The 18,840-nt window shown below is 39.3% G+C and overlaps 3 protein-coding genes across 3 annotated transcripts; 2 read left to right on the plus strand and 1 right to left on the minus strand.

Moving 5' to 3' along the window:
* Positions 1-2,702: 2,702 nt before the first annotated feature.
* On the plus strand, positions 2,703-6,110 carry GCK72_000999 (uncharacterized protein; the record flags this gene model as incomplete). Its single annotated transcript, XM_053722797.1, has 5 exons — positions 2,703-2,951; positions 4,661-4,967; positions 5,013-5,242; positions 5,290-5,354; positions 5,600-6,110. The coding sequence occupies 5 exons, from the start codon at positions 2,703-2,705 to the stop codon at positions 6,108-6,110; spliced, it is 1,362 nt and encodes a 453-aa protein (XP_053591442.1).
* Positions 6,111-10,660: 4,550 nt separating this feature from the next.
* On the minus strand, positions 10,661-14,790 carry GCK72_001000 (uncharacterized protein; the record flags this gene model as incomplete). Its single annotated transcript, XM_053722798.1, has 10 exons — positions 10,661-10,852; positions 10,909-11,196; positions 11,262-11,540; positions 11,589-11,729; positions 12,006-12,186; positions 12,231-12,346; positions 12,396-13,157; positions 13,202-14,089; positions 14,137-14,471; positions 14,523-14,790. The coding sequence occupies 10 exons, from the start codon at positions 14,788-14,790 to the stop codon at positions 10,661-10,663; spliced, it is 3,450 nt and encodes a 1,149-aa protein (XP_053591443.1).
* A 694-nt stretch (positions 14,791-15,484) lies between these two features.
* GCK72_001001 (uncharacterized protein) lies at positions 15,485-17,207 on the plus strand (the record flags this gene model as incomplete). Its single annotated transcript, XM_003111077.2, has 4 exons — positions 15,485-15,553; positions 15,603-15,716; positions 15,816-16,673; positions 16,863-17,207. 4 exons carry the CDS (start codon positions 15,485-15,487, stop codon positions 17,205-17,207), a joined length of 1,386 nt encoding a protein of 461 aa, XP_003111125.2.
* Positions 17,208-18,840: the final 1,633 nt, after the last annotated feature.

Below are 18,840 nucleotides of genomic sequence, written 5' to 3' on the forward strand. Positions count from 1 at the left end.
TTGGGATGAAGGGAGAGGAAAAATAAGTATTTTGGACTAAGAGAAGGTTGATATGATGATTGAATTGAAAAGAGAGAGAGAGTTTGGGAACAGAGTACATGCAGTAGAGACCACGTGGTTTTGTTGATTAGGATGGGTTACTGTAGGGTGCAACGTGAACCAAGGCGAATATCTTACTGGATCAGTAACTTGACTTCCAGTTTAATTATAGAGCACGCAAGCCTATCATTCGAAAGCTGGAAGTCTGCTCTTCTTGGATATCCTTGGAGTTTTTAGGAATATAAATTTTTTGTGAAGTTAGGAAAATTTGAGTTGACAGTGTGGTAATAATGGCACAGTGTAAACTTAACAAAGGTTCTGTTGGCAATCCAGTTAAGCTATGAGAACCGTAAATATACTATTTGAAAGCTGAAAATGTCTTATTTTCAAGTAAAGCATGAACTTGTATCTGAGAAAACTCATATAAATGAGATTGCTCGTCGGCTCAAATTGTCCGACGCACTTAATATCATAGCATTTTTCGAGTTTCCATTGAGTCTGAGCAACAAAATTTATATCATTGAAAAGCTGGAGTTCGAGTATGGTAACCAGTTTTAGAAAGTACTCATTAAACAAAGCTACGCGAGCATTAGTAAAATAGTTTTTTCTGTTAGCTCAAATCTTTCTGGCCACATTTTTAGGACTTAGGATTTCACAACTCTTGAGTTGGTTCTTACAAAAATAGATCAGTTTTAGAAAAAGAAAATGTCAGAGTTAGCGAGAATATAGACGCAGAGAAACGAGATTCCTTGTCTGGGGCACCCGTAGCGCATTTTTGAATTTTCGGCTCGAATTTCTAAATTTGAATAAATGCAGCGACGTCAATTGTCCACGGTGCTCAAGATCCATATAAGAATGTATCATTTTCAAGAACAATGTCACACATTTCCTGGCTACTGTACCTACCGTACCCCTACAGTAACCTTTGCACATTAAAACTTCACTTCTGCAAACTACGAATTCATCACTTTTTGTTTAGTTTTAATACCTTCTTATCTGAAAATCGGAGCATTAAAAGTGACAAGCTGTCCATCCATTTTTATAAGCTGAAACCGGCGGAAGTACGTAGAGAAAGAATAAGAATCAAAAGATCAGAAACCAACAGCTAACTCTTTCAGAAAAAAAAATTAGATCCTGACACTTCTCTCCAGAATAAAAAGAGAACATCAATCAGAAATTTCTTCCGGTTTCTTATTGAAATGACTCAATTACGGAGATGATGTCAGGTGAGAGAATGGACAATTGGACTCTCTCCAGGTCTTATCATTTTTGGTTTTGGAGTGGAAGACTCATCTGATCGTTATGGTTTTAATTCCAATTGATAAGACAGGGGGTTTTGAAATACAAAAATAATAAAAAGGGTGGGGAAGACTGTTTCACTAGGCTGGGGCACCTGCGGCGCATGATTGTGGACATCCGGACAAACTAAGAATGATTCTGTTTTGGCTATTTTGAGTTGTGTTGTTGTAGGGGTTACTGTATGAGGATACTGTAGCTGGTGCTCAGTTTCTGGACATCTGGACTTTTATAGGATATCTGGACAGAAAGAAACTTGAATTGCTCACTCACAACTATTCATTACAATTCGAGATGTTCTCAACAAATTTACGCGCCAACGGCACGCCAGACCTTTTCCACCGGGTACTGTAGCATCTGTGCTCAGTGTACCTTGATGTCTTGTATCCAATACCGTAGTCTGACCTCCTCCCTCTGTTTTCTATATTCGTTTTTTTTGTGTCATTTGTATTCTCTCTCTCACTCTCCTTTCTCCACCACTCCAATCCTATTGAATCCACTTTTTGAATGTGTCATTGACCACCATTAGAACACAGATTGAATGAAAGTGTACGCTCTTTTTTTTGCAATTTGTCTACGTGCAAATTCGAAAATTTTTGTTTTTTCATCTGTTCGATGCCTCACATACAGAAATGGGATTATGGATAGGGGGGAATTATAGGGAGATGAGTGAGGGAGAGCAGTGAAACATAAATCATTTATTTTTACAAAGGTGAACGCCCCCGTAATGGAGAATAGAACAACATGGAACAATGGGGAAAGAGAGGGACAAGAAATTCTGAGAATGGGGAATCTTGGAATATGAAAGTCTGAAAGGGTTGGAATGGCAAACCCGTTGTTATTCGCTGTGAGACACAAAAGTCTAAAACTCTCACATTTTCTAACCCTGATGTGATTATACTCGTTGAAACAAGAAAATCAGATGGATACGGCAGCAAGATCATTTTCACCAAGAAATCATCCACATACAACAGAGGTTATACTCCTTTGAACCGTCTTGAAGTGATCATTCTGAAAACAGAAGATTTCAACGTCTCAGTTCAAATTGGATTGAGTTACTGTAGTTGGAATCGGTTTCGATTTTTAGCGTTCACTGTTTTTATAGATTTTAACCTAAAGAAAATAACCGTTCAAAAAACGAGTTATATATCTGAAAAGCTCGGTTTTTAGGCTTGAATTATATAATTTTCAAATCCGCGACTTGTCTCTAGTGCGTCTTTTTTCTTTTAGAAGTCTCAACCTATCTTGAAGCTTGTTTTCCTGTGAAGAATTACCAATCTCCACTTCAATATTTCAGTTTTTTTTCCTATCTTTCTTTCTTCGACATCACTACAAAACCCAACTCCTTGAACTCTTTCCAGACAACCATGGCTCCAAACGGAAAAATGCGCGAGATCGTCTCGATTCACATCGGTCAAGCAGGCGTTCAAATCGGAAACGCGTGCTGGGAATTGTATTGTCTGGAACACGGAATCACTCCGGGCGGTCTCATGCCAGATGACAAGAGTTTCGGAGTGGAGGACCAGTCTTACAACACGTTCTTTTCGGAGACTCCATCTGGAAAACACGTTCCACGTGCTATTTTTGTGGATTTGGAACCAACTGTCATTGATGAGGTGGGTGGAGTCAGGGATTGGTGGATTGAAGATTTTGTAATAATCTAATCTAGGTCTCTATTTTTTGTAGTAACTTGATAACTTTTCGATGCCAAGCTTACCTATCGAGTTAAGTCTCTGACAACAGTTTTCAACTGTATTACCTTCAAGAGCCATATCTTACCAGATCACAATTTTCTGAAAAAAGTAAGTATTACTAAAATTATCTACTTGAAATTTCACACATTTTGTTAGTTGATAACATTTAAAAAGCTTCTCTAGTTCTTGAGTTGTATGTCTTCAAAGCTATAGAAACTGGAAGAATGAGAGTGCTCAGAGATGTCAGACACTCTATCTTCTCTGCGCTCTCTCACTCTCTCACCATTTCGAAAAAGTATCTTTTCGCTCTTTTTGGTTGATGTTCATCTCTCTTTTCGTCTATGATTTATCGACGATCATTTTGACAAAAACCATTTTCAAAAAGAGAGAAATATTATTATTTGCGTGGGCGATTCCCCCCATCGGATCAACTATCTGATGATCGTTGACACGTCATCTGAAAATTGAACAGGTGAGTAGAGGAGACACAGAGAATTCAACTTTCGAAGGATGAGTCGCCCGTATTTTGTGTAGCTGTGAATGTATTTGTCTCTGATTGAATTGGATCAGTGAATGAATGAAACAAAAGTGACACAAATCACATTGAATAAAGAACATCTGGAGGAGAGAGGGGACTATCGTGTACCTAATCAGACGTTTAATTTGGAAAGTATGATATATCGTTGATCATTTCATTGGTACAGTTCAAAGAAACAAGTCAAAGAGAGTGTAGTCAGAGAGATTGTCTGAAGATTCTCACGAATTTATTCGAATAATTTCTTGAGGAATTGGATAGTGGATACTGGATAAGAAAATTATTTGAAGATGGTTTTCTTGATGTTTCTCGGAAATTCAGAGACAAAAAAAGTTGGAACTTGGCAGAGACACCACTCTTGATACCCTGTTTCCAATTACCTACTCTAATAGGACGATATAGGTAGCAGTCTCTAAATGAAGTTCCTACAGCTTCGGATGGAATTTTAAGGATGTTTTTTTTTCGTCATGCCTAGCGTTTTCCAAATAAAAGTTGGGGGTGTCGTTCTATAAGAGTAATCACGGTATGTCATTCGAACTTGAGACATAATCTCGTAATTCCTACTTGAGACACCTATTGACCCAATTTACCCTTACCTACAGTACCGGCCAAAAATATATCATATTTCGCCATTTTCAGTTGAAATTGTCCAACTTTGAGAGTGTGGCATGGTAATACTGATTATCCCATCAAGTAGATTTTTAATGGATCCTACTGATTAAAAGTAGAGCTTCATTTTTGTAGTTGGCAACTTTTTTGTACGGACACTCCCTAGAGAGTTATGGTCATTTTAAGAAGACAGCTCAAAAATCGCGGAGAAATTACTTTGTCGATACGTAACTTGCTAGAGAGTGCTCGTACAAAAAAGTTGTCAACTACAAAAATGAAGCTCTACTTTTGATTTGTATAATTCATTAAAAATCTACTTGATAGGATAATCAGTATTACCGTGACATTAGAAGTTTGTTCAAAGACTCCAAGCTTCCTTTTTAGCACACCTGAAGTGAACAACAGTAAGACCGTAACAACCTTGAAAAACAAGCCCCAAAAACTTTGTTCATCTTTCCTTTCCATCCCCTAAACGTCCTATTTTCAGGTCCGCACCGGCACCTATGCCAAACTCTTCCATCCGGAACAACTGATCAGTGGAAAGGAAGATGCCGCAAACAACTACGCCCGTGGTCACTACACGATCGGAAAGGAACTGATTGATGTCGTGATGGACAGAGTTCGTCGTCTGACTGAAAGATGCCAATCTCTCCAAGGATTCCTGATTTTTCACTCGTTCGGAGGTGGAACTGGAAGTGGTTTCACTTCTCTCGTTATGGAGAGATTATCGATTGATTACGGAAAAAAAGCAAAGTTGGAATTCAGTATTTATCCTGCACCGCAGATCAGTACATGTCAGTTTGTCAAGGGGTGACTTTTCTAAATCTTGAGTGTTTCAGCAATGGTCGAACCATACAACTCACTTCTGACCACTCACACAACTCTAGAACATTCGGACTGTTCATTCATCATGGATAACGAGGCGATTTACGAGATCACAAAAGTGAATTTGGGTGTTCGTAGTCCAACATACACTCATTTGAATCGTCTTTTGGCTCAAGTGGTCTCATCGATAACTGCTTCGTTGAGATTCGATGGAGCGTTGAATGTCGATTTGACCGAGTTTCAGGTATGGCTCCTGGGATTGCGTCGTTTTGAAACCTATGGAATTTACAGACAAATCTGGTGCCATACCCTCGTATCCATTTCCCACTTGTCACCTATGCTCCAATCATTTCAGCGTGAGTTTTTGGGTTGAACAGGAATCACCAGAGCTTGGAGGGCCAGGTGGTTGATAATAGCTCCTCGATGTACTCTAAGATTCACTGTACCCTTTGATCACGATGTACCCTTTTTCGATGTACCCTTGGATTATAAGCCAAAATTTCCCCGTATTTCGCTTCAATTCTGTCCTAGAACAATTTCGAAAATATATTCGGAATCCCAATGAACTCCGCTTTCCAACCATACCATTTCATATTTTCAGAGAAAAAGCGTATCACGAGCAACTCTCGGTCTCTGAAATCACCAACTCTTGCTTCGAACCTGGAAGTCAGATGGTCAAATGTGACCCGCGAAACGGAAAATACATGGCTTGTTGTCTTCTTTATCGTGGAGATGTTGTCCCAAAAGACATAAACACTGCGATTTCCACTATCAAAACCAAAAGAGCAATTCAATTTGTTGATTGGTGTCCAACCGGATTCAAAGTGGGAATCAACTATCAGCCACCTACAGTAGTCCCAGGTGGTGACATGGCCAAACTGCAAAGAGCAGTCTGTATGCTCTCAAATACAACTGCAATCCAGGAAGCATGGGCTCGATTGGATCATAAGTTCGATCTAATGTACGCGAAGAGAGCATTCGTTCATTGGTATGTTGGAGAGGGAATGGAAGAAGGAGAGTTTTCGGAAGCAAGAGAAGATATGGCTGCGTTGGAGAAGGATTATGAGGAGGTCGGAGTGGATTCATTCGATCCAAATGATGAGGAATATTAGACTTTTGATGACTATGGTAATCTGTTGAAAATTCAAATTTTAATCATAAATATCTCAAAAACTAGAGAAGCTAGGAAAAAACTGTCAACTACTAAAATGAAGAGAATGAAAATCGCTTCATTTCACCAGTTGACAATTTTTTGATAGATTTAGATATCATAGAAATAATATCCATTCAAAGTTTATCTCTTTTATCACAGTAAGTGATATAATTAATTGTCAACAGAGCGTGATCCATATGTTTTAACTCCTCCCACTTCAATTCTCAACAATCTTTTCTGTATTTTCAAAAACATAGATTAGCATCCGCGCTCTATCGAACTTATTCTCTTTAGAATGTTTTCCGATTTCCCAATAATTGCCCATATTCCGAAAATCTTTTATAGTTCGATTCTCAAAATTATCTCAAAAATCAAAAAAAAAACCTATTCTCATAATTAGATCTCCCATATAAGCTCATAGTCAGAAAGAGTAGGCTATTACTGTATTCGTGGCGAGACCCAAACGATAAATCCAACACATGCGTCCTTTGTGTCGATTTACTACTATTTTCTGAAACTGTGCCATTTAATCGTATTAAAACTTGATTGATCTCTTTCCCCCTGATTTGTTTGTAATCCTTTTTCACATTTTAATGACGATTTATTTATTAAAATCAAGTACGATTCATAATCCATTTAATGTATGCATTTTATTCATTGTAAAATGTTTCTTCATAATCTTAATCTGAAAACAAGAAAGTAAATAAAAATGTTTCGGGCTAATAACACTGATTGGAAATGGGCAGGAGGATTTGAGTTGGGGAGAAGGTGGCGAAGTTATGACCTTTTTGAATGCACGTTTTGCCTCGACTGGTTACTGAAATAGTTCAGTCAAAATTAGTAAAGATATTCCGTTGCATATTGACTACACGAAAATATAATGTTACACGAAGAACAATGCAAATAACTGGAGGAATGGGATTTGATTTTAGATGGTAAGAATGAAAGCATTGGATGGGAAATTGAGGATTCAAGAGTTCGGCAATTTATGGGAATGAAGACGGTTGTTTTTAGAAGAGTTCAGTGATGTTGCCTTTCTCTCCATCAAGTTTCTCTACGAAAAGCTGGACGCCGTAAGTCGTGATTCCATCCTGAAAAATTTATATGATTGATGAGCTGAAACTGATTTGTTTTCCATTTGAAACTTACGAAGCGCGTGACGTTACCCGTGAAGGTAATATATGTTTTAGCCGAATAGGTACGAATCGTATCTCTCCAAGGTTTCCCAATAAATCGTAAATTCATTTCCATCAATACTTCTTCATCATCAGTCTCCATTCTGCACTGAATTGCGCATGGTGGAATCGTTTTGAACTTCTCTGGCATTACCCGCATTTGAGTTGGGCTCACCATCACCCAATGCCCCTGATCAAGGAGGAGAACACGGTAATTCTGAAAAGGAAAACATTGGGAACTTTTGGTATTTATTGCTCTCCTAAAAAAGGAGATTATTTCTCTTCAGCAAAACTTCAATTTTGAGATGAAAGCTATGTGAATCTGGGATTAGAAAATCATTACCAGTCGATTTTCATCCGAAGATGATCCGGATTGATCACGGATGATAATACCGCGTCCCCATTTCAACGTTCCGCTGTTATCACGTTTGTGAAGAACAAGACATCCATAATTGGGTTTCCATCCGCCTACCGGACGATCGATTTTCGGATTTTCCACAGAACTAAATGAGAGAAATCGATTATTCATATTTTGACGGGAATAAAAATTTGTTTCAGATTTACTCACTTGATTTCCTTATCGATGTTTTCGTACACATCGATCGCTTCCACTGGACGAACCGAGAACTTCTCAAATTTCATGAATCGACAGACGTCAACTTTCCAGAAGTCACGACGTTCCCCAAAGACGTTATGAACAAGAGGGGCTTCGAAATAGTCAGGATTTCTCAAACCAGTATTTTTAAGCACCACAACTTCTGAAAAATGATCGCGTTTTATGTGTGGAATTCTACTAGATGATACGATTACCTTCTTGACTTCCATCAGCATATCTGTATTTTCCTTCGAATGTGACGAACAATACATACGTCACTTTCTCTGTGATTATGCTTCTGTACAATGCCAATTCGTGACACAATCGATCAATTAATTTGGTGATACTGAACTTGTTGGTGATGATACTTCGGATGTCTCTCATGATAATAAAATGATTTTCATCTTCTACATGGGCTTTCGATCGCTCATATTCTATATCAAAATCTGAGTTTCTACTGGGAACTTCGATGGATGCAGCTAGTTTAGGAACCGGAGGAGCCGAAGAAACAGGACTGTCGATAAACTTGATCTCCTGAAATTTGTTACAAATTTCCAAATAACTAGACAAAATTTCTTACATCGTTAGCAAGATCCAACTGGATGTCCTTGAACAGTTCTGGATAGTCTCTCCATATTTTTGCAAGAAAAGCCTCTTTCTCAAGTATAGTTTTGTCTGTGGGTAACCTGAAAAAAAAACGATTTTAAGTTTACGTTTTTAAAGTTTTTTTAGAAGAAGCTCTGATCTGGCAGGCTTGACTCACTGAATTTCTTTCGCGCTGAAGTAGTTAAAGGCTTCATAAGTGTAGAGTTTGTTAGAATCAAATAATCTCCTTCCTCCTCTCAACGCTTCAGCTACTTTCACCGCAACCTGGTACTCCAGCGAAGACTTATCGACTATTGGCTCGGAAACAACAACTTTCGCATTGAATTTCGCAGCCAAATCCTCCATTTTTAGCGGCGCTGACGATGATTGTTCAGCTCGTTCTTTTGCTCGTTGCCTTGACGTCGACGGAGCAGGCGGGACGTTGGTGTCCGTGGAGAACTGAGAGTACTCAGAGACATTGGATGCACGCGAGTCCGGTCTTCGTGGTGGAGACGGATCTCCTCGAAAGCTTTTTTGTGAAGGCACATGACGTGATCCTAAACCAGGTGGTTCCATAGGCGGTGCATTACGATAAACTGGGCTAGGTGATCTAGGAGGGGGAGGTGGAGGAGGCGAGTAGGAACGATTCGATCTAGCACGATATGGACCGTCATAGTTGGATCCATTGTAGTTTGAACGAGAATCTGATGCTCTGTCATCTTGATACGGAGGAGCATCATATGATGTATATCCATTTCGACGTGGAGGTGATCGATCTTGGTAATCAGGATATGCTGGTGGTGGTGATGGACTACGTCGACGATCGTTGTAGCCGCGGTTATCGTTGTATCCGCGTCTATCATTATTGTAATCGTCATTGTATGAATTATCGTAGTTATCGTATGTATTATCATAACGATTGTTTGGGCGGTCGTATTGATCATCTGGAGGCGGTCCAACATAATATCCACGTGGCTCGTTTCTATCGTAATGAGAATTGTGATTTCCATGTGACAACCCAGGTGGTGGTGACGGAGACCGTTGATACGGTGGAGTTCTTGGCCGATCGTAACGAGGTTCGTCGTAGTATGAGTTGCGCGAAGGACCTCTGTTGTATGGTTGATCACGGCTGAAATTTACCAGGAACTTTTAAATTTAAACGAGGAAATACTCACAAGCTCGAATCTCGATCCCGCTCATAATCAGGTGGAGCAGCTGGGGCAGGACGAACGAGTGGGCGTTGATTGCTGTAGTCATTCTGTGGTGGTGGTGCTCGGTTGTAGTCTGGTGGTGGTCGATTGTTGGCAGCTGGCGGGGCACCGCGGAACGCCGATCCATGTGACCGTAAATTTTGATTTCCACGACGAACGGCTAAAAATTTTGCTTAACTTTAATTAAAATTTCCGAAACCTGAACTATCCTCACCACCGAAACCACGGTTTCCGCCTCCTAGATTGCCACGTTGCGATGCTGAAGCACCTCCTCTTCCACGTGCAGAACCTCCACCACCTCCTCCACTACGTCCACCGCGAGAAGATCGGTTGCCATTCTTTTTGTCTGCGATCGATTCAAGAAGGCCCGCATCTTTGTTATCAGCGATTACTCTCCATTGACCTGGTCCTAGATTCACAAATTTTCCAGACCTATCCAAAAGCTGATGTAATGTCAACTGAACCTCACGGAGGATACGATCGATCTCTCCTTTACCGATTAGGTCTCTGAAAATAGATTCGTTGGAATTTTCAATATTTTAAAAACATACTCAGTGGCCTTCTTCAGCTCTCTTTCAGTGTATACTTTTCCCAAACTATTAGGACCATCAGAGAGGCACACCGAATAAATAGTGTCTACCAATTCTTCATCTGGAGACTTTTCCATGATGCATAGATGAGATGACAGTTACGAAAAGTTTTCTGAAAATACATTCACAGGTAAAATTTTTGAAAAAATAAGTATATTGATTTTGATATATTAAACAGAGAAAACTGTTAAAATAAGTTTTTTTTTAAGTCTGAAATTGAAAAAAAAGCGAAATATTCATTGGTTGCAATATAAAATGAGATCTAACTGAATTACGCCTCACAACATAGGTACATAAAGAGAAATGACACGTATTGACACCGGGATTATCACAAAGAAAAGTAGAGACAAAATTTAGGTGAGTTTATCCGATATCCCAGCTACCACTTTTTTCAGAACGACATCATTCTCATCCTGCCAATTGGTGGTTGCTAAGAGCTCCAAGACGTCATCGTCTGTCTCTTCAGCACAACATAAATGTTCATAGAGTCGTTCGGCAGCCGCTTTACGGAGTACGGGTTGTTGACTGTTAAGGGTTTCAAGAATCTGAAAGTCGGGATATTGATGTTTCGATTCGATATTTGAGAAATTAAAAACCGTACCATGCTCAAAGCCGTCCTATAAACGTTGCTCTTTTTTCCACAATTTAATAATTCTCCTAACGAATCAATAGACAGTCTTTGTCGTGACATTAGTGACGATTTGACTGTGATTGCCTTCATTATTTCAACCATTTCCACAAGAGAATGCGAAGTTTCTGGGCACAGTTCGTAAATTCCGAGGTTTCCGAAGAGTTGTGGAAGAACTTGCATGAAACTGTTTCCAATACGAGCCACCTTCTTTCCTTTTTGAAACAATGCAGCACAAGTAGCAAGGAAGTGATCGAATCTCTGGAATTATTAAGTTATGGGACCGTTTCAACACACTGAAGATAAGCAATGCGTGAAAAACTTACAGGTTTATCTTCGCAAATATCTCTTTGATGTTCCAAAAGCAATTGCTTTGAAAACTTCTGAGTTCCCTCCGCCAGACCACCAGCCGATACAATAATTCCAAGAATCAAATTCTCATAATATTCATCACCAATGTCTAGAATTGCTTTCAATTGGAATACAGTACGATCCGAAATGAACTCTTTCGGCTCCACGTAGATTTTCATAAGAAGATCGATGTATGGTAGACGTCGTCCGGTTATCTCGCATTCTGTCAGCTTTTTGAGAGCTTCACAGGCGCACTGAAACAAAGAGATATAAGTTGTTTGTCTAAAAGCTCCAGTTTTCACCTCTCTAGTCCTTCCTATTCTTTCGGCACTCTGTTGAACCATATGTCTTGCACATTTAATAACGTGCTTATCGAGGAAGGTGGGCTCTGTCTTCGCCAAAATCAATATATCTGACATGGCACACATGCTGGCTTCTCGGACCTGCAGGAAGAGTGAAATCGAACAATGGGGAGATCAATGACATAATTCATTTAAATTTACTGGAGTTGAGAAGCGCCTGGTTAGTTACTCTCCACAAAGCAGCAGGTACTTACATGGTTGTAAAAACCAGAGAGCAAGAAGGTGAGAGACGCAGATAGCAAGCGTTTTCTCTACCGCTCTGTCGCTGCTGTTTCAAGCACTTCTGCGCTCCCTTTTCCCTCCAGAAGCACGGAGGAACAAAAATAGAGAATTTGAAATTTCTGATTCAAAACTTACAAATCGTCCAACATCGCCTTGCGCATTCGTCGTATAATCGGCCATAGCTTTGTAAAGAGTCTCGAAACATTTTTCGCCAACTCTAGTGAACATTTCTGTCGAGGCTTGCACTGAAATATGATTAATAGCGAGAATCATCTGCTGCCTAGACACCGCCCACTTCGCATCGTGAGGTGTTGCGCTGTAATTTCATAGGTTTTCGGCGATTAGAGGAAAAAGTATTACTTGAGAATAGTGTTCCATAGCGCTTCGAAAATCTCATAATCGACGGCATTCGGCTCGAGTACTTCACAAAGAATTCCCATTCCGACTCGTTCACTTTCTTCGGAACATTTGGCGAGCTGAAAAATAGCGTGTTTCAGAAGTTGAGCAGCGAAAAAACCTAATTACCGAGCTGATGATTCTCCCTTTTATCCTTTGAATCAATAATTCATCATTCGGCAAATAACTCTTCACAAATTCTGCCGCAGCACCTCTTGCCAGTGTCTGTATGCTCTCTCGTGGATCCACAAGTAGATCCAACACAACATCCATCCATGTATTCTTCTCATTACCACTCAATGAAACTCTTTTCGATGCAGAAACAAGTTCGATGAATCTACATAAAGTCCTTCGAATCAGCGCCCCAGGTTGAGTAGTTTTGTCACATAACTTCCGTAATACTTCTGGCACCGAAGCGATATCAGGGATTTTCGAAGAAATGTCGACACCTCGAGAGGTCAATCCTTTTATTAAATGACCAGCGGCAAGCAAGTATCCGTGTCTCAGCAACGGTGATGTCTTTGGCTCACAACTTATTTTCAGAAACCTTTCCAGGTTCTCAATATAGTAGTCATCACTGATCCGATCCAGTGGCACTGCACTGATTTTTTCCAGTGCCGTAGCAGCTTGTTCACGGATTTTTTCGTCCCAATGTACAACTTTTTTGTTGATAATATGTCCGAGAATCACTGAAGAATACGCAGGATACTGTACGACTGGAACACAATGCTGTTCGTAGCATTTTTGACGGTTAGTCACAGCGAAATAGTCGACACATTGGATGAGAGGAATTCCGTCGGCAACGTTCTTCTGTCTTCCAACCATTTCTTGTAATGCTGCAGACGCAGCACGTCGGAGATTGACTTCTCGATCGAAGAGAGCTCCGCAAAGCTAAAATTAAAGTTTTGTTCAAAAAGTCATAATTATTCACTTACCAATGACGACGCCAATCTCTGTAAGTACGGCGAAAGCATATTCGGATTATAAGTTCTCGAAATCGCCCAAACCGCGTAACAAGCTGCATCTCTCACTTGATTCGCATTCTGATGTTTTCCCATAGCATCTTCAAACACTAAAGACAACTCAAGTGCTGGTACGACGTCTTCCAGAAAATTTGGCAAAAGAACTCCGCGATGAGCAAGTTCAGCAATAGCCATACAAGCTCCATGGCTATGCCACGAGGAGAACTCGGCAACTTCTCCAAAATGACCTTCAATAATTGATCCAACTACTTGAGTAGCTAAGTCTATGCTGGGTAATCTGACTGTGATCCTTCCAACTCCTTTGGCTGCAGACCATCTCACTGCCGTTTCAGAATGACTGAGAGCTTCTAACACATGCATCAAAGACCATTCAACAATCTCGGAATTCTCCAGTTCTTCGGGCTCTGATTCTTCTATCATTTCATTCTGTTCTGGTCCCACCTCAGCAGTAGTGTCAGAATTGTCCGTTTCTTCACCCAACATTCCTTCTAATAATCTCTTTCCACGACTATAACTCCATTTGCATGTTCGTGGTTTCAATGCGATTAATCCTATTCTTTGTACCACTTTGACGAGGCATTTACAAATGAGACCGCCCTTTTTCTCATCGATTGGATAAAGGAATTTGAGTTGTTCATACATTGTTGGCAGGTAATTCACAAGAATCTGTCGATCTACGTGTTTTAGAATTGCGAGAAGAAGAAGAATATCTGCGAGAAGGAGTTTCTTCGATTCATGATGTGTTTTTATACTGTCAAGTAACCGGGAGAGAAAACTTGGAACTTTTGGTAATCCATCGGTTCTAGAGAGGCATTGTGCGATGACAAGAGCAGCTGATGTCTAAAAACATAAAATCTATTGGAAGTTAAAATGAATTCAACTTTTACCAGAGTTCGATTCCAGTCCCATTTCATATAATGCAATGCTACATTCATAATCCTCGTTATAACATTATCCGGGTCGCCAGTTGGATCAAATCGTCGTAAATCAAATGGATTTTTGACAACAATCCAAAGCCACATGAGCAGTACATTCCGTTGATTGTGATCTGGTAGAGAGCTTGATTCATACCATTCCAGAGTCCTTAGAAGAGGATCCAATAGATGAACTTGATGGGGCAGGAGACGAACTATTGTTTTAGATCCTCGAACAATAAACAATTCAGAAATATAGTTCAGCGATTCTCGGGTAACTCTGTCGACTTCTTTCCGTAACGGATCATCTGAAATGTAAATTCTCAGGTTTCGTAATCAAAATAATTAGAATAACTCACTGTCTCCTATTAAATTAACATAATTAACAAGAATTTCAACTAAATCGGGAATCCATTTGTCCAATAAACGTGGCTGTTCTTGATAAAGATGAATAATTCGTGAAAATCGAACGAATGCGATTTCAACAGCAGTCTCGTCGATTTCATTAGTTTTGAAAAAGCCGGGAAGTCGATTTATTAGTTCATTGAGCTCTTCAATATGGTGTAAATCCACAACACTCGGCAAGCACCCAATAATTCCATCGCCTTCGTCTATTTCTTCACTCATGGCTGAAAATTCGAATCATTGGTGAGATATTCTGCTAAGATCAATTTCAATACGTTTATTTCAAGAGCTTCAATCTAAAAATGACAATTGTCAGGAAAAAATCAGATAAAACTCGAAAATCAACGCCTTCTCGTAGCTTCTTCTAGTTAGCAAATCTCCATGAGCAACCGTCGTCATATATGGTGTTTATGGTGCAAACACTAAACCGGGAAACACTAAATCCTGAATGCACTAAAAAGGAGGAGTCTGCCAATCAAAATGAAATCCCGGCACATGTTTTTTGAATGAAATTGAAAACAACCAATTAGCGTCATGAGGCCGTGACCTAGGAACAAGCATTTTCGATTTAACATTTTAACTGGTATTCAGATAATATATTTTAAAAATTATTTATATGATAGTTTAGGTTCAAACTTGATTGAAAGAATACAAGAATATCTTTATCAGTGGTTTGAATGTTATAAAATATTCAAAGTTTTGCTTTAAAATATTTTGAACTCTTGAAACAGAGTTGGAAGAGAAATTCACACTGCTGGCTGGTGGCCGTGGAGTAGAAATTCAAAGAAAATAATTAAAATGGCAAGCATGTACCGACTTTGCCCTCTGATTTTGGATAGGTTTTGGTCACATTTTTTCTTCTTTTTCCTATTATCGTTTTGATAAATAATCGATAATCTTTTTTTTATTTCAGGTAATGACCGATTCCGACGATGATGACCTCAACTCCAAGATGTGTGAGCTGTATGTAGCTGAATGTATGGCGGTGATTAAATTTTAAAATTTGACTTCTCAATAAAATTGAAAGATTTCAGGCAAGAGCTCGGCTCGAAGTAGAAACGGAATGTAGGAGATTGATAGCTGATAACTACGAAAAAACTCTGAAACAAGTCAAAGAATACTCTTTAAAACTTGAAGTTCCGATCACGGTAAGTCATGAAAAATAATCAATTTCTATCAAAAAAGTTTATGTTGCATTTTGTGCCTGCGAAACGATCTCAATCATTTTTTGAAATGTCAAATTCCAGGCCAAAGTTTGCGATGTTGGCTATTTCTGTGACGCCCATGTAGTCCGGACGAATCAAGTAACCATGGAAATGGGCAGCAGCCACTACGTGGAATGTGCAATTCACACAGCCGATAAGATCATAGCTCGGCGAGTTGAAGAAATGCGACGAAGTCGTGATGATGGTTTAGAGTCGATACGAATGTTGAATGATAAAATAAAGTTCGCTCAAGAGAATTTCACTAAACTTGAAATAGAAGGAGACGCGATTGAGATTGTTGAGAAATATGACGACGAAATGGAGAAAATGTTTTATGAGAATCGTCGGAAGAAGCGGATTGAAAACGAGAAAGCAGCAAAAGAAAAAGAGGTGTCTGAAGAGAAAAAAGTTAAAACAGAAAGTGATGTCGTCGATGAGGAACACGAGAAGGTGATGAATCGGCTGGCGGAGCTGGAGTTACTGGAAGAAAACAATGCAGAAGTGGAGAAAGACGCAGAAGAAGCGCCTCCACCAAAACCGTTCGAAGTTTCTGTTGATGCTCTGATGAAATTGGAAGAAGTTGAAGAAGATGAGGATGATGCTGATGAAATACGTAGAATCAATGAACGATTGCTTGCCCAACCGGGAGTTTCACAGAGAGAAATGGAGCGGTTATTGCGTTACTTGGATGCTTCTGAGCACTCGTCCGAGGAGGAGGGAGGTGACGGAGATGAGGAGGAAGAAGAAGAAGAAGAAGAAGTGAATGAAGGAGTAAAAGTTGAAGAGTTAGACTCGGATGATTACGCTTCAGATATTGAAAACGTTAATGTTGAAGCTGATGAATCCTCGAAAACTTCGGCCAAAGCAAAACCTGCTTCAAAAGTTGTGGAAGTCAACGAGGTAATAATTAAACACTTCCCAGCCATAAAATTATCACATTTCTGTGAAAATCCTAGTTTAATACTGGGAAATTCACAACAATCTGTTTAGAAAAGTGTCAGAATTTTGCTTTGCGTCGTTTCTTCGCGGAATTTTATTTATAAGCACAAAATATTCCAGAATAAAATTTCAGAATGTAAATTCTTCCAGAAAACCTCTACCACAACAACAGTTACTCGAAAGAAGAGTGGAGTTCGATTCGCTGCAAAACTGGAAAATGTGAAGACATTCCGCAAAGATGATACCGTTGAAGTGAAGACAGAAACCACTGTTGAAACGAAATCAATCCTCCGTAATACCGAACCAACTCCAGTCGATCGGTCAGCTTTAGAAGGAGAACCGAAAGAGATTGCCACGATGAGTTCAGCTACATTCCCAGGAGAAATTGTAGAGAAAAATCCTTATGATTGTGAGCCGTCAACGAGTAAAGATCCAGCACCTGTGATTACTGAGAAGAAAGTATCAAAATTCCGGGCGTCACGACACAGAAATTAATAATTTTTCCGTATTTCATATCATTTCACATTTTTCATGTTTTATTTGCCTTTTTCTTTAACGCTTAATAGATATTTTTCGAATTTGAGTTGTTTTTCAGGCAATTAACAATTGAGAATTCTTTGAAAGATTTTCTAGGATTTCGATACAAAATTAGTAATTTTGTGACCGAATTACAGGTCGGAAATGTTTGAAAAATTTAGCAGAATGAAGACAATGTCCTGGTTTTCATTGAGTTTTCTTACCGAAATTCGACTTTCCAAAGCTTTCTATTTATATCGCTGAAATGCAACTCTCATCCGATTTCTTTTTTTCTAATTTTTCTGCGATTATATCTTTTACAGTATCCGGTAGTTTTATCGGTATTCATTGCTTCTTTTTCCCGCTTTCAACCCAGAATCCCCACCCCATTGCCACATGCTGTTATATTGATAAACTTCCACCTATTTATCCCTACGTTTCTTTTCACCCGGAAAACAAAATTTCGGAAATGTATCAATTGAGTGAGTCCTGGATAGCTATGTGTGTGTGTGTGGGGAGTGTGTACACACGTTAACAACCACAACATTTGCTATTTTCACTCGTTGTCATCTCATTGTATCCGGCGGTCTCCCTCCAATTCTTCGTGTGATATCTGACCGACAGGAGGAGCACGCCTGACGCCGATTGATATTGGGGTGGAGAGGCTGTTTCGAATTATTTAATGGGATACTTCACTGCTTCAAAACGACAGATTAATACGACAGGAAATGAATGGAGAAGTGGAAATAAGAAGATTGTTGGTGGTAGATGACAATGAGCATGAAGCAGTCGCAGAAATATATGGGAAGTAGAAAAATAATCGGTTAACATCAAAATTTACATACCCACTCGAACTCGCGATAGAAAAAGAACAAACACGTCAAAGGCGCGCCAGATAAACCTAGCGCAATCTCAGAATACCGTAAGACACAAATGCTCACAGACAAACAATCTTGAAGATCTGGACAAGTGGCTTTCGGATAGAAAATGGATTTTGCTGAAAATTCTGAAAAATTCTCAGAAAACAAAACTTTCAACGCATACAATAACGCTCAAACGTGTATTAAGTTTTGCTTTTTTCAGTTGAAAATGTCCAACTTTGAGAGTGTGTCATGGTAATACTGATTATCTCATCAAGTATATTTTAAATGAATTATACAGATCAAAAGTGGAGCTTCATTTTTGTAGTTGTTAACTTTTTGTACGGACGCTTCTTAGCAAGTTACATCTCGACAAAGTAATATCTCCCTCAAATCGACCAATTTCAGTGCAAAACAGTGCGATTTTTGAGCTGTCTATTTAAAATGAACATAACTTTCTAGGGAGTGTTCGCAAAAAGAAATTTGTCAACTTTAAAAATAAAGCTCTACTTTTGCTCTGTATAACTCATTAAAAATCTACTTGATGGGACAATCAGTATTACCATGAAACACTCTCAAAGTTGTGCATTTTCAACTGAAAAAGGCAAAATATGATATATTTTTGGCCGGTACTGTATATCTATAGATCTGTTCCAATTCCCACACCTCGTGTCTATTTTCATAGATTCCGAATCTACTAATAAAGTCATCTGGATACTCAAAGATACAGACAGACTCAACGACTTGAAACG

Source organism: Caenorhabditis remanei, chromosome I (assembly GCF_010183535.1).
Source record: "Caenorhabditis remanei strain PX506 chromosome I, whole genome shotgun sequence".
Lineage (NCBI taxonomy): Eukaryota > Metazoa > Nematoda > Chromadorea > Rhabditida > Rhabditidae > Caenorhabditis > Caenorhabditis remanei.